This window comes from Hyperolius riggenbachi, chromosome 8, assembly GCF_040937935.1.
Source record: "Hyperolius riggenbachi isolate aHypRig1 chromosome 8, aHypRig1.pri, whole genome shotgun sequence".
NCBI lineage: Eukaryota > Metazoa > Chordata > Amphibia > Anura > Hyperoliidae > Hyperolius > Hyperolius riggenbachi.
Window position 1 is genome coordinate 44,542,421 of NC_090653.1, and position 16,005 is coordinate 44,558,425.

General features: G+C 45.7%; 1 protein-coding gene across 1 annotated transcript in view; it reads right to left on the reverse strand.

The window, feature by feature from the left end:
• Window positions 1–1,378: 1,378 nt before the first annotated feature.
• LOC137528777 (complement factor B-like) overlaps window positions 1,379–16,005 on the reverse strand; it is a 134,084-nt gene continuing 119,457 nt past the window's right edge. The window contains exons 16-18 of the mRNA XM_068250348.1: window positions 8,166–8,298; window positions 5,915–5,964; window positions 1,379–1,775 (exon numbers count right to left, since the gene is read on the reverse strand). Coding sequence (XP_068106449.1) covers window positions 1,623–1,775; window positions 5,915–5,964; window positions 8,166–8,298 — 336 coding nt within the window. The 3' untranslated portion in view covers window positions 1,379–1,622. The remainder of the gene's footprint in view (window positions 1,776–5,914; window positions 5,965–8,165; window positions 8,299–16,005) is intronic.

The following is a 16,005-nucleotide window of genomic DNA, read 5'->3' on the forward strand; positions in this document are numbered from 1 at the left end:
GGCAGTTTCCTGTCTGTGAACCTTCCTGCATTGTGGGAAATAGCTGTTTACAGCTGTTTCCAACTGTCAAAAACCATGCAGCAGCTACATCACCTGCCAGCAGTAAAAATGTTCACTGTTTAACAAATAACATAACTGACAGCAAAATATGTATTCCTCAAGAGTTTCTAACAAATTCAATCCAACAAATTCAACAAGAAGCTGCCACATAGTCAAGATTAATGATGACCGTAATCTGCTAATTACAATTACGCAAAATTACACGTACATTTTCACAATTACACCTATATGTAATTGCAAATTCATAATTCAATTGACTTTGTATAATCATTCGTAATTATGCATGAATTTAAGCGGAAATTTTCACGTAATTTCATGCCGACTTTGGTCGTGAATTGCCAAGCTCCCATACATGCTATTGCTACCAAAATTGCTGTATATTAGGGAGAATTCTGGGTACAAGTCAAACAAATCGTTTTTTTTAAATACAAAGAAAAATAGTTTTTAAACACAGAAAAATTACAGTTTAAAAAAACATTTCTTTTTGTATTTTTAAAGTCGATTTCTCAAAAACTACAATGTCTTTTTGAACAATTATTTTTGTTACTTGTACACACTATTCTTCTTAACCTATGTAGCAATTTTGCTAGCAATAGCATATATGGGGGGTTTGCTATTCACCACCAAAGTTGGCACAAAATTACACATAAATTATGCGTAAATACATGCGTAACAATTACCTACGAAATGAGTTACGCTATTCCCCCGAAATTTTGCATTACGATTACGATGTGTAATTGTGTATTACTATGCGTAATTACGTACGGGCGTAATTTCTGCTCATCCCTAGTCAAGATAATCCTTATTCGAAACTTCCAATTTCCTGTAGAATTGGTCCATATTACTATACAGATTGGCAAAACATTTGCTCATATTCAAAGTTAAAGTTAAAATAAAAATACTAATCCACTTACCTCTGGTTTCCTCCAGCCCGTGGCAGGCAGGACGTGCCGACGACGTCGCTCCGGAGGCTCCCGGTCTTCTCCAGTGGCTCACCATACCTGGCCAGGCCGGCTTCCAGGTCGGGCTCTCTTGTGCGCTCCAACGTGCGTCTCACGCGGTCGTGCTGACGTCATCGGACGTCCTCCAGGCTGTACTGTGCAGGCGCAGTAGTTCTGCGCCTGCGCAGTACAGTCCGTAGGACGTCCGATGACATCAGCACGACCGCGTGAGAAGCACGTCGGAGTGCAAGGAGAAGCCCGACCAGGAAGCCGGCCTGGCCAGGTCTGGTGAGCCACCGGAGAAGACCGGGAGCCTCCGGAGTGGCGTCGAGGGCACATCCTGCCTGCCACGGGCTGGAGGAAGCCCCAGGTAAGTGGATTAGTATTTTTATTTTTTTTTAAAACACAGTGGATCTTCAAGATTCACTATCTGAATTATTTCTTAGGAAGTCGGAACTTTAGCAATTGTTGCAATGCCTGACAGATGGAAGGAGCTGGTCGCAGCCTCATGAGCCTGGAATGTCTGTCTTAGGAGATGGTATCTTGTGTATAGGATGGGCAATGAGCAAGAATGGCCATGGTTTCTTCTTCTGTAGCAGCAGCACCGCAAGGTCCAGGAGGTTACTGAAGGTATTCTAAGTCCGTTTGTACGATGTCAGCAATCCATTGCATTTCACGAATCACATTGGCATGAAAATCTCGAGAGCCTGTAGGGACCTTTTTTCTTCTGTTATTTTCACAGCTGCTTTTTGTGCCCCAGCTTATTACTCCCACCTGTTGAAATGGAAAAGAGAGAGAGAGAGGTAAAAAAAAAAATCCCAAAAAGATCAGGGTGGAAAAAAAAATCTGCATTTACCACCCTTAATGTACCTCACCAAGCCTGGTACAAACAACCAATTTTGATTGGCCAATGACTGGCCCTTTTTACTACCTCCATGTAGTGCGAGAGCCAGCAGATCACTATGAAAAGATTGTGTAGGTAATCTCTTGTACTACTTCATGGAAGTGGTAAAATTGGCCAGACTATTGATTTCAACAGGCTGTCATTCTGCTTCCACATTCATGCGTGGGAAGCAAAGTGATTCACTCCAAGTGGAAAGGGGTCCTAACTTTCATAGGGGTGTAACTAATGGGGAGCAACCCCTGTGATCGCAGGAGGTGGGGGCTTAGAGCAGTAAGGGGGCCCCTAACTACTATTTCATAACTCAAATAGATAAGTCACGGTCCTGGAACCACTTTGGGATTACTATTCCTTACGTTGCCGGTGCTACGCCTCGTTCAGGTCACCTCCCTGAGAGTCCAGGCGTACAAACAGTGAAGAGGCGGCACACAAATGGCTTTGTTAATTAAAAGCATGTATTGATGGTGGAGCACACTACATGTTACGAACCTTCACGGTTCTTCATCAGGTGTAAATCTGATGAAGAACCGTGAAGGTTCGTAACATGTAGTTGCTCCACCATCAATACATGCTCTACTTAGCAAAGCCATTTGTGTGCCGCCTCTTCACTGTTTGCACTATTTCATAACCTCTGATAAAGGGGTCCATCCTTCAGATCAGGTGTTTTTGTGGCTACACTTGTTATGGGTGTGAAGATTAGGATGTCCACACTTGTTTTAGAACCCTTGTGAGATGGGCTTTCAGCCTGTGAGGGCCACAAGGGGAGGCAAGGTAAATGGTGTGAGCATTGGAGGGCCCTATCAAAGTTTTGCTTGGTGACCCCATGATTTGTAGTTACATCCCTGGTTTTTCGCCTTCCATTTAGATGAACTTGCATATGTAAGGGAGCTGGACAGTGTTGCACTATTTTTTTTTTGTCTTGTTGAACTTGATGGACGGATGTCTTTTTTTCAACAAAACTTCCTTTTTAACTTTTCTCACTGCTTTTCTCAGGCCTTACTGAGGCGCTAAACTCAATTTATATGAAGACAGGATCTCGTATCTGCTTTTGGGAGGCAAGCCCACCACTTCCTCCAAGCAATTTTTAAAAATTGTATTAATTTTTATCCTGCTGGCGCCTCTGTTCCATATACAAGTACACTGTGTCCACTCATGGTGGAGGGGAGTGCTACCCCCTTTTTCTTTACTACAGAGAGAGACTTCTTAACCTTCCTGGCCGTAACCCCGAATGTAGTTCGCGGTAAGCCGCGCAGGAGGTTTTCTCAGGCCCTGCTGGGCCGATTTACTTAATTTTTTTTTTTTGCTGGAAGCAGCTAGCACTTTGCTAGCTGCGCCAGCACACCGATCGCCGCCGCCCCGCGCTCGATCGCCGCTATCCGTCGTGGCGCGGTCCCCCCCCCCCCAGACCCCGTGCGCTGCCTGGCCAATCAGTGCCAGGCAGCACCGAGGGGTGGATCGGGACTCCCAATGATGTCACGACGTCGCTGACGTCATCCCGCCCCGTCGCCATGGCGACAGGGGAAGCCCTCCAGGAAATCCCTTTCTTTGAGCGGGATTTCCTGATCGGAGATCGCCGAAGGCGATCGAAGCGGGCGGGGGATGCCACTGAGCAGCGGCTATCATGTAGCGAGCCCTGGGCTCGCTACATGATTTAAAAAAAAAAAAAAAAAAACTGCTGCGCTACCTCCTGGTGGAATTTTTTATACCGCCAGGAGGGTTAATCCTGAGTGAGGACAGGTCTAATCTCCTCACCTGCCTATACAGTGGTTGCCTAAGTGGTAACCCGTGTTTGTGAGTATAAATTTTCTCACTAAACTGCTTACCTATTGTCTTAACATACTACACTATATTGGACTCTCAGTTCTCCTCCTTATATTCTCTTACATAAAGTGTACCTGAGACAAAGCTCAGGTACAAAATCACATACTTACCTAAGAAGAGGGAAGCCTCTGGGTCCTAATGAGGCTTCCCTCAATGTCCTCTGGTCCTCCCGTCATAGAGGGCAGACCCTCCAAAGATTACCGACAAGGGGTTGTCGGTAATCTGATTTAGGCCACGCCCCTCTGCAGGCAAGAGCGTGGTCGTACTGAACCTGCGCTCATGCGTGAGAGGCTCCATGCTCATGCAAGTTAAAGCAGGAGGATCAGCCATACTATGCCAGAGGAAAAAAGACACATATATAAGAAGTTAAATACTTGATCTACTTACATAACACATGTATTGTACTGTCCACATTTTGATTGCAGTGAATTTTATATAGTAAATGAAGAGAATTCTGTTCCTGGTGGGGGCCATGTCTTTTGCCCACAGTTTGGGGCTAAATCCTGATGTCATTGCTTCCCTTATTTTTTTTTCTTTTCTCCTCCAATCGCTGAGTCGCCTCAGCCTTGCTTGTAAACACAAATGTGCAGAGGATAATGTTTCAGCTAGGCAGCAACCAATCAGTGAAAAGCAGGAAGGTGGGAGGGTCATTGGCGATAGAACAGAGAAGAGCCTGGGGGACTGAGAGAATATAATAGCAGCAGAAAGATTCCTGAATAGATTGGAAAGCTTGTACTGCATGGTGAGATTTCTGGCAGCATTTTAAACACACCGCAGTGTTTAAATAGAATTTGTTTTTTTGGCTGCCAATCCCGCTTTAATGCTTTATTACAGTATTTACGCACTCAGCATTAAAGAAGTAGACCCAAATTGACAGTGAGACTCTAGAGAGCTCTAGTATTAAAGCGATGGCCACAAAGAGTTAATCTGTCTCAACAAAGAAAGAGTAGAGGGGAAGAATTTCTGCTACAGTCACTCACTGGATGACTGGCATTCACATTAACAAAAGGGGGCAGAGTCACTCAGATTTGTTTGATTGATAAACTGCTTCTACTCTCACATTAATTCCAAGGACCTCAAAGCTAATAAACTTGGTCATTGAGTGACTGTGTGTCAAAGTTAGAAAAAATGGGCCTAGCCAACAACCATTTCTTTTTTTTTTTAAAGGGAAAACTTTACCTGCAGCCATTCTTACACTGTTAATGGCAGGGTTCTCAAACTTGGCACAGTTGGTCACTGGGTGGCTGGGTTTAATATTCAGAAAAGTGGGTGGAGCCTGCAACAGCTAATCAAAATTCACCTATTGATTTACAAGGGAAATATTAAAATTGCTGCCATTCTTACAATTGCCTATATGGGGGACAATTATACAAGCTACCTATACTGGGGCAATTATATTGGCTGCCTATACTGGAGGCAACTATACTAGCTACTTGGGGCAACTATACTGGCTACCTATAATGGGGGAAACTATACTTGGCTACCTATACAGGGGCAACAATATTGGCTGCCTATACTGGGGCAACTAAAATGGGGAAACTATACTGGCTACTTATACAGGGGGCAAATATACCTGGCTACCCTATACAGGGGCAACAATATTGGCTGCCCATACTGGGGGCAACTATACCAGCTACCTATACTGGGGCAACTATACTGGCTACCTATACTGGGGCAACTATACTGGCTACCTATACTGGGGCAACTATACTGGCTACCTATACATGGACAACAATATTGGCTGCGTATACTTGGGGCAACTATACTAGCTAAATATACTTGGGCAACTATACTAGTTACCTATACTGGGGGCAACTGTACCTGACTACCCTATACTATGGTACCTGCTGTGCAATCACTCCAAATCGGGAGGGAGGGGGGGGGGGCACGCATCCTCACAAGTTTGCCTCAGGCAGCAAAAAGTCTAGAACTGGCCCTGGGCATGATGCAACACCTAGGGATGGTCGATGATATGCAAATAATTTTGAGTTGATGCAAGATTCTGAAAATTGCGTAGGCTTTGATAGGTTCATTTCAAGCTGCATAAATTTGCATAATCTTGCATCAACTCAAAATTATTTACATCTCATTGACCATCCCTAATAACACCGGCCATCTAAGAAGACGTTATTGAACATAATGTGCTGAAAAGCTAGGCAAAACTCTGAAAATCTTATAAAACTTGTCGTACCTGGACAAAACGGTTTTTATGTTGTATGATAAGAGGCCCTCCAGAATCCCCTGTAATAGACAACAAAAATGACACATGAATAAGAAGACACCAATATCTTAGTGACATAAAGATGTGCATATGTTTGAGAATCATGACGCTATTGAACATTTTATTTATTTATGCTGAACAATAAAATGACTGGAAAATAAAACCTGGCAAACTAACCAGCACAGGAGATCAGGCATTAACCTCGTACACACGCCTGACTTAAAGTGTATCTGAGACGAGGGGGAATAAAAGTTTTATACATACCTGGGGTTTCCTCCTCAAGCCTCTTGCTTCCTGGCCGCAATCTAAAGCCTCCTAGATCTCCCAGTAGCCGCTTTGTTCTTTGCGGCCAGTAGGGCATTCTATGCCCAGCCGTGTGCACCCGCCCCGCCCCTGTTACCAGGAGTGTTCTGTGCCTGCGTAGTACTACTGACCGACTGACTGGCCAATGGCCATGGAGAGCTGGGCTGCTACCAGGAGATCTAGGAGACTTGAGACCGCGGCTAGGAAGTGATCTGTGCGGAGGAGGCTGGAGGAAGCTCCAGGTATGGATAACACTTTTATTCCCCCTTGTCTCAGGTACACTTTAAGTCGGCTGAGGCGGTCGTTATAATCGGGCATGTGTACTGCAGCCGGTGACCTCCTGACTTCCAGCCTACGAGTGATCCGCAGGGCAGATCTACTCAACCCGGGTGACACCGATACCCCACCAGTCCCATTATTCCCGCCATTTCCCACCCACTGGCGCTTGTCGTCTCAGCAACACAGCGCGTTGTCAGCTACACAGCTGAGGCCTGGAACCCACTACAAAGTGCAAATCACTATCGCAATCGCTAGCATTTTAACCTCCTTGGCGGTATGGATGAGCTCAGCTGGTGGGCCGATTTGCACAATTTTTATTTAAAACACGCAGCTAGCACCTTGCTAGCTGCGTGTGGTACGCGATCGCCTCTGCCGATCCTTCGCTACCCGACGCGTAACTGGGCCCCCCGGGACCCTTGCGCAGACTGGCCAATCAGTGCCAGGCAGCGCTGAGGGGTGGATCGGGACTCCCTGTGACGTCACGATGTCGATGACATCATCGCGATCATCGCCATGGCGACGGGGGAAGCCCTAAAGGAAATCCCGTTCAGAACGGGATTTCCTGCTGGGTTTGATCGCCGGCGGCGATCGGAAGGGTGAGAGGGATGCAGCAGGGAGGGGGGAATCATGTAGCTAGCACTAGGCTAGCTACATGATTTAAAAAAAAAAATACTGCTGCGCAGCCACCCTTAATAGAACGCCAGGGTGGGGTAAGCGTTTTGTAAGCGATTTCATGAAACGTTTTCTGGTGATTTTGGTAGAGGTTTTAAAGTGTGGCAGCAATTGTGTAGCGATTTGCGATTAGCGTTTTTAATTCTGATTGGTCCATTCAATTCATTTTAATTTTTTTTTACAGTGTGTAGTAATTTAAAAATTCTAGCAAATTGCTCTGTATAGCGATTCATGAGCGATTACGCCAGCGTTTCTATACTTTACATTGCAAAAACACTAACGCAAATGCTAACGCCACCAAAATGCTACATGTGCTGCAATAGCGATTTTGCTAACCGCAATCGCTCCAATACAATTTGACCTATTCATTAACAGTACTTTTTGCTAAGAAATATATTATTTTATATGCATTTAACAGGGAATAAGAAGAAAAAAAAATTGAAAAACATTCACCATTTCTCAGCTTTCAGCCAATGTAGTTTAAAAATAAAATGTGCTATTGTAAATAAAACAGACACATTTTATTTGCCCATTTGTCCTGGTTATTACAAGATTTAAATTGTGTTCTTAGCACAATGTATGGCGATAATATTTTATTTTGGGGTAGGAGTGGAAGGAGTTAAAAAATAATGAAAATGTATTTCATTTTTCTATGGGAAAGTGTATAATGGTGTATTTGGGTGTAGTTTTACTTTTTGGCCACAAGATGCTATTCTAACTCTGTGTTCTAAAAATATAAAACAGAACTAAGTGTTTACTGGTGTTTATATACAAGAGTAGAGAAGTGGTTAAAACAGGGCTACAGTCAATATCCCAAGTACATGATTGATCAGATCCTCCACCAATGAAACAGCAGATCTTTCAGTAATGTGGAAAGCAAGTGTTTATTCTCTATGGCACACACAAGCACTGGACTTTATGGTTAGTGGCGTTATCAGGCCTCTCTTCAATCCAGTGTATAAATTACCTTTGCAGGTCTGGGGCTCCACATTGGGGGACGTCCCTCCTGTGCAGAAGAAATTGTCTGTTACAACGTCTCTGATGTCTACCACATCCTTGAACTCTGGCACCTCCCTGGCGTCATCAAGGCAGCCTTGTTTCTGTAGAAAAAGAGATTTTATTGGAGGAGGAGAGGAAAAGAAGACAAAAACACGAAGGATGGATCAATGATGACAAACCTACACTTGGGCCGCTTCTTCTCTTCTGTAAGACATTTCATCATTCTTATAATGTATGTTCACTTTCCCTCAGAATTTAACTATCCTTTAAGTCAGGGTTCCCCAACCCCCGGTCTGCGACCCACTGCTGGTCCGTGGGACGTTTGCAGTTGGGCCACCATTGTAACGGCGATACACATTGCTGCTACAGGAAGCCGCTGCCCTGCTTCCTGCCTCATCACAGACAGCAACCGGGAGACATGCTGGTGGGAATCAGTTACACACGCAGGAGAGGGGAATATAAGGAAGCGGCCACTGGCTTAGGTAATAGCAGCAGCGGCCGCAGGGACGGGCGGGGACGGCTATACTGGGGCACTATCTACCCATACTGGGGCGCTATACTGGGCACTATACTAGCTATACTGGGCACTATACTAGCTATGCTGAGCACTATACTACCTATACTGGGCACTATACTGGCTATACTGGGCACTATACTAGCCATACTGGGCACTATACTAGCTGTACTGGGGCACTATACTAGCTATACTTGGCACTATACTAGATATACTGGGGCACTACCTACCCATACTGGGCACTATACTAGCTATAATGGTCACTGTACTAGCTATACTGGGACACTATACTAGCTATACTGGGGCCCTATACTAGCTATACTGGGGTAATTATACTAGCCATACTGGGGCAACTAAACTCCCTATACTGGGGCAACTATGCTAGCTATGCCACCGCACCCCATAAGTCGTCCCCCCCCCCCCCGGTAACTCGCTGCGCACGACACTGTCCACTAGGACACGCAAATGCCCCCCCCCCCCCCACCACCACCATCCCGCAGTCCCAGGACAAAAATTTGGTCAGAAAGTGGTCCCCAGGCCGGAAAAGGTTGGGGACCCCTGCTTTAAATCATCTCAACATATTTTCACGTATTTTAACAATTCTGATCCTCTCCATGTGCTCCAAATTGGAAAAAAACACCCTATATTGCTCTCAGCTGTTATAGAGAAGGGAGTAATAACTTCAAGCTGCTGCATACCTATGCCAGCATCCCAGCATTGAATGAGTTTGAATGAGAATGTTTAATAGCAATCAGGGCAGGGCCGAAGCATAGGCTGAAGAGGCCTCTGCCCCTCCCCTCGACATCACTCTGAACTCACCAGGTTTCCTAGTTGCATCTCCAGGCTGCTTCTTCCCAGTGCCACACTTAGCTCTGTCTGTGGCTGCAGCCAATGCCTGTCATTGGATGCCTCACCGGTACTTGCCGTGAGTCACATGACAAGAGACACCAGCTGCAGCCATGAAGACCGGACACTAAGGTGGCTCTGAAGAGAAGAAGCTGGAGATGAAACCTGGAGAGGTGAGTGTCACTGCTTCACTCACAACTGGAAGGACATCAAGCTATTTATATTGGGGTGCAGGCCTGAGGCTACCTATACAGAGGGGGAGCCTATCTATTTATACCGGGGGAATATAGCTATGTGCAGGGAGGGGCGCACTTTGGAATCTCAGCCTCTGGTCCTGGAAGACCTTGTCCCGGCCCTGGGTACAATAGAGTTAATTCTTAAAGTTCTTTTCTTTAATTATCTCATCTTACTTATATTTCACGTAAACTATAAAAAGGACTAGTTCATTAAATAAACAGATAAGGAGTAGAGATGATCTGAAATGCTGATTTCCACCAGTGCCGATAAACGATTCCACAGATTTCCGATTTCTGAGGAGTCTTTATTTTGGTCATTTTTGCAGTCTCTGATTAGCCAAATACTTCTGAGATGACTCAGTATTCTCTGATTGGACCAATACTTCAGATTTCTGTGATGGGGCTAAAATTACTGAGTCACTGTAATCCGATTTCCCTTCAGAAATGCGGAAATTTCAATTCCACAAAATTCCAAAAGAGCATCCCTAGAAAGAAGTCCTATGCAATTACTGCTGGTGGGTGGTAAAATCAGGCAATTTCAAAATCGCCTATAATCCAGTTGTCTTTGTACTGCCAAGAGAATATTAAATCATCCAGCAGTGTGATTAAAAACTTTCTTGCATGATTTTATCCCCAAACAGAGAGGCGCATTATTTGTGGCTACAAGCACTATTAGGCACTGCTATTTGGCCTGAGGAAATGGGTATGCACCCACGAAACGCGTTGGAGTGCAATAAAATTATATTAATACGTTATTTTGTCTTCATTTAGGTAAGCCACCTCACTTTTTTTCATTTTGTTTTTATTACATTTTATCTTCTCTAGGCGCCCTTTTCCCCTTTACCCTTATCTCCAAACAAGATCTTTTCACTGTAATAAATAGCTGATTTAAAGAGAACCCGAGGTGGGTTCTAAGAATGTTATCAGCACACAGAGGCTGGGTCTGCCTATACTGCCCAGCCTCTGTTGCTATACCGATCCCCCTAAGCGCCCCCTGCGCTCTGCTATGCCCCCATAAATTGAACCCTGGGCTGTCGACACACAGTGTGTCGCAGCCGGCTGTTTACCTCTGTAAGTGTCAATCTCGGCCGCTCCCCCGCCTCCTCCATAGCTCCAGTCCCCGTCTGCGTCCCTCCCCTTTGATTAGAGGGAAGGGACGCGGGCGGGGACTGGAGCTATGGAGGAGGCGGGGGAGTGGCCGAGACTGGCACTTACAGAGGGAAACAGCTGGCTGCGACACACTGTGTGTCAACAGCTCGGCGTTTGATTTATGGGGGCATAGCAGAGCACAGGGGGTGCTTAGGGGGGATCGGTATAGCAACAGAGACTGGACTGTATAGGCAGACCCAGCCTCTGTGTGCTGATAGCATTCTTAAAACCCACCTCGGGTTATCTTTAAGGTGTTGAAAAGCTTGGGGCTCCACCCTATTAAGCTATACCAGCCCAAATGGTCCTTGATATTGGGTTACTCCGCAAGAGAGGAAATGGAAAGGACAAGAGATTCCTCCTCCTCTCCTGCAAAGCCCCCATGGGATACATGCCAAAAGTCCCGGGGAAAAATCTGGATGTGACGCAAAGCAGCGTTTTAAGGGCAGAAATCACATTGAATGCTAAATTGCAGGCCTAACGTGCTTTAAAACATCTTGCATGTGTATACATTAATCAGGGAGTGTAATTAGAGTACTGCTTCACACTGACACACCAAACTCACTGTGTAACGCACCGCAAATAGCTGTTTGTTGTGTGTTGTGACGGCCGTGCTGGACTACTGCGTAACATGGCGAGATTGCTCTTCCTCACTCAGTGATGTCAGGTAATGTATGACTTCCTTCTCAACTTTCCATGGCACTGTTAAAAAGCTTACGTTTTGTTTTTAAATTACATTTTCTACTTGCTGTGTACTTGTTCAGTACCGCTACAATGAGAATCCTATGGAGGCGGGCAAGTCTGACATTGTGGCCCTGGGTAAAGGCCGGGGAATGAGGGATGGAATCCGGTGTGGAGCCTGAGCAACGCTACACATCCAAGGAGGGCAGCAGGCAGGCATGCACGCCCGCCCCGAGGTAGTGACCAAAAATAACAATACAGGAGGAAGACTTTCGAGGCCCTGCTGTGTATTTGAAATGAATGTACTTTAAATCCTTTAACGAGAACCAGTTATGGCGGGCAAAGATGACACCACATTCCTTTCACGAGAATCATATGGAGGCGGGCAAGTCTGCCATTTGTGAACCCGGGTAATGGCCGGGGAATGAGGGATGGAATCCGGTGTGGAGCCTGAGCAACGGCTACCACTGCACATCCAAGGAGGGCAGCAGGCAGGCATGCAATACAGGACTTTGAGGCCCAAATTGTAATGAATCAACTTTAAATCCTTTAACAGGAATCCGTTATGGAGGGCAAGTCTGCCATTGTCACCGGGGGGAATGAAGGTTGGATTCCGGTCCGAAGTGGGAGCCTGCTGAGACCCATGCTGTAGCTGCCCTGACCGTGCTTTGCAGACCAGGCCTCTGTGGTCAGATGGACCCTTAAGCCAGCGGAAGACAAACCAAGTCGAAAGCATTTGCCAAGAATGTTTTACGGAGGGCAATTTTTGTTGGCATTTTTTTAAATTGTTTGAAAATGTAGATGGTTGTATTTTTACTTCAGGTGGATCATCATGCCCCTCCTCACAAATTATGTCCATACTATCGTCACCTAACTCAGACGTATGAGGTGGTGTACCTGCGACTTCTTCTTCTTGTTGCAGTAGTGGCTGTGAATCAGTGATTTCACCACCACCACCAAATAACTCCTGCGAAGTGTCAAATGCAGCGGATGTGGTGCTTGTTGTAGCGCTGGTGGCTGCGGGAGATGAGGTTTTCTGTGTTAAATACTCAAGCACGTCCTCACAATTTTGGGAAGTGATGGCACATGCCTTCTTCTGAGCACTGTACTTTGGTCCAGGTCCGCACGAAATCACAGCAACACCACCTCGCACAGACCTGCCAGTGCCAGGTGGCCTTCCTCTGGGTCTGCCTCTACCTCTTCCTCTACCTGGTTTGTCCATTTTGTCCATCTCGGGGGGAAGCTAGGTATATGCAGTGAGGTGAGTTCACTCAACCCAAAGGTAGTTATATATGCAGTGAGGTGAGTTCACTGAACACAAAAGGTAGCTATGTGCAGTGAGGTCAGTTCACTAAACCCAAAGGTAGTTATATACGCAATGAGGTGAGTTCACTGAACACAAAAGGTAGCTATATGCAGTGAGGTGAATTTACTGAACACAAAAGGTAACTATATGCAGTCAGCTGAGTTCACTAAACCCAAAGGTATTTATTTATGCAGTGAGGTGAGTTCACTAAACACAGAAGGTAGCTATGTGCAGTGAGGTGAGTTCACTCAACCCAAAGGTAGTTATATATGCAGTGAGGTGAGTTCACTGAACACAAAAGGTAGCTATGTGCAGTGAGGTGAGTTCACTCAACCCAAAGGTAGTTATATATGCAGTGAGGTGAGTTCACTGAACACAGAAGGTAGCTATATGCAGTGAGGTGAGTTCACTCAACACAAAAGGTAGCTATATGCAGTGAGGTGAGTTCACTGGACACAAAAGGTAGCTATATGCAGTCAGCTCAGTTCACTCAACCCAAAGGTATTTATATATGCAGTGAGGTGAGTTCACTGAACACAAAAGGTAGCTAGCTATGTGCAGTGAGGTGAGTTCACTCAACCCAAAGGTAGTTATATATGCAGTGAGGTGAGTTCACTGAACACAGAAGGTAGCTGTATGCAGTCAGCTGAGTTCACTCAACCCAAAGGTAGTTATATATGCAGTGAGGTGAGTTCACTGAACACAAAAGGTAGCTATGTGCAGTGAGGTGAGTTCACTCAACCCAAAGGTAGTTATATATGCAGTGAGGTGAGTTCACTGAACACAGAAGGTAGCTATGTGCAGTGAGGTGAGTTCACTCAACCCAAAGGTAGCTATATATGCAGTGAGGTGAGTTCACTGAACACAAAAGGTAGCTATGTGCAGTGAGGTGAGTTCACTCAACCCAAAGGTAGTTATATATGCAGTGAGGTGAGTTCACTGAACACAAAAGGTAGCTATATGCAGTGAGGTGAATTCACTCAACCCAAAGGTAGCTATATGCAGTGAGGTGAGTTCACTGAACACAAAATGTAGTTATATGCAGTGAGGTGAATTCACTGAACACAAAAGGTAGCTATGTGCAGTGAGGTGAATTCACTCAACCCAAAGGTAGTTATATATGCAGTGCGGTGAGTTCACTGAACACAAAAGGTAGCTATATGCAGTCAGCTGAGTTCACTCAACCCAAAGGTAGTTATATATGCAGTGAGGTGAGTTCACTCTACAGAAAAGGTAGATATGCAGTGACGCAAGTTCACTCAACACAAAAGGTAGTTATGTGCAGTGAGGTGGGTTCACTCAACACAAACGTAGGTGTATGCAGTGATGAGGTGGGTTAACTAAACACAACAGGTACTAGTAGTAGGTAAATGCAGTACTGGGTAGGTAGTACAATGTGCAGCTCCCTGTCACACACACAGGTGTCACTGAATGTGCTGCTGAATGCTGGTGGGCTGCTGGCAGTGGGACACACACAGTATGAATTAGCAATGCTGTCTAAGCAACACAAGTGTATCACACACACAGGTAGTAGTCACTGAATGTGCTGCTGCTGCTGGCAGTGCCAGTGGGACACACAGTATGAATTAGCAATGCTGTCTAAACAACACAAGAGTATCACACACACAGGTAGTAGTCACTGAATGTGCTGCTGCTGCTGGCAGTGGGACACACAGTATGAATTAGCAATGCTGTCCAAACAACACAAGTGTATCACACACACAGGTAGTAGTCACTGAATGTGCTGCTGCTGCTGGCAGTGCCAGTGGGACACACAGTATGAATTAGCAATGCTGTCTAAACAACACAAGAGTATCACACACACAGGTAGTAGTCACTGAATGTGCTGCTGCTGCTGGCAGTGGGACACACAGTATGAATTAGCAATGCTGTCCAAACAACACAAGTGTATCACACACACAGGTAGTAGTCACTGAATGTGCTGCTGCTGCTGGCAGTGGTAATTACAACAGAGAGAAAATGTGTGCATCAACCAAGTGAACCTGACAAATCTGGCTTTGCAAATGTGCTGCTGCTGGCAGTGGGACACACAGTATGAATTAGCAATGCTGTCTAAACAACACAAGTGCCAGTTTCAAACACAGAAAAAAAAATTGATCACAGCAGGATGAGCTCTGAAAAGAGTTTTTCTGGGGCGCTATTATAGCAATAAGATTCAGCTAAGCAAGCTAAGAAGGCAAGAGCCTGACTAATCTGTCCCTAGGAGAACAAGTCTGCAGCAGCTGTCCCTATTCTGTCTCTAGCAGGCACACGAGTGAGGCTAATGGCCGCCGGAGCCTGTCTTATATAAGGGGGGGTGGGGCTCCAGGGCTTAGCGTAGCCTGATTGGCTACAATGCGCCTGCTGACTGTGATGCAGAGGGTCAAAGTTGACCCTCATAGAGCATTGTGGGGCGAATCGAACTTCTGGGAAAGTTCGCCTTCGCCGGCGAAGGCGAACCACCTGATGTTCGCCTGGAACTATTCGCCGGCGAACCGTTCGGCCCACCTCTAATGTTCAGGTCATTAAGACTGTAACTGCACTTGCGCAGAACGCTCCCAGATATGGGCTCCTGTGGGCATTCAAACCTTGGCTCTTAACACAGCGAGGCACTTGATTAGGCCTAAGGAAGTGGGCAGGGACCCACGAAACACGTTGCCAGCACTATTGAAGTTAATTTTTATTTGAAATTGTCTCCATTGAGGTAAGCCTCCTCAAACTTTATTTATTTTCTTGTTTTTCATTAATTTTATAATTTCTGGGTGCCTTTTCATCCTGTTGTACATCCATACTGTGTATGTGCTCATCTGTGGAAGTACTCGGGGACACGAGTACTTCCGAACACTGCACAAGAAGTACCAAAGGCATAAAGTCATATTCAACCAAGCTGGTAAAAGAACTTCATCAGGCTCTGGTGGTAGAACGAGGAGACAGAGAGAGGACTGGAAAGGCTCTATGGCAAAGCCAGTGGCGTAGCAATAGGGGTTGCAGAGGTCTTAACTGCATTGGGGCCCTTGGGCCAGAGGGGCCCCATAGGGACCCCCCTCAACCACAGTATTGGCTTGTTATATCCTGTGCT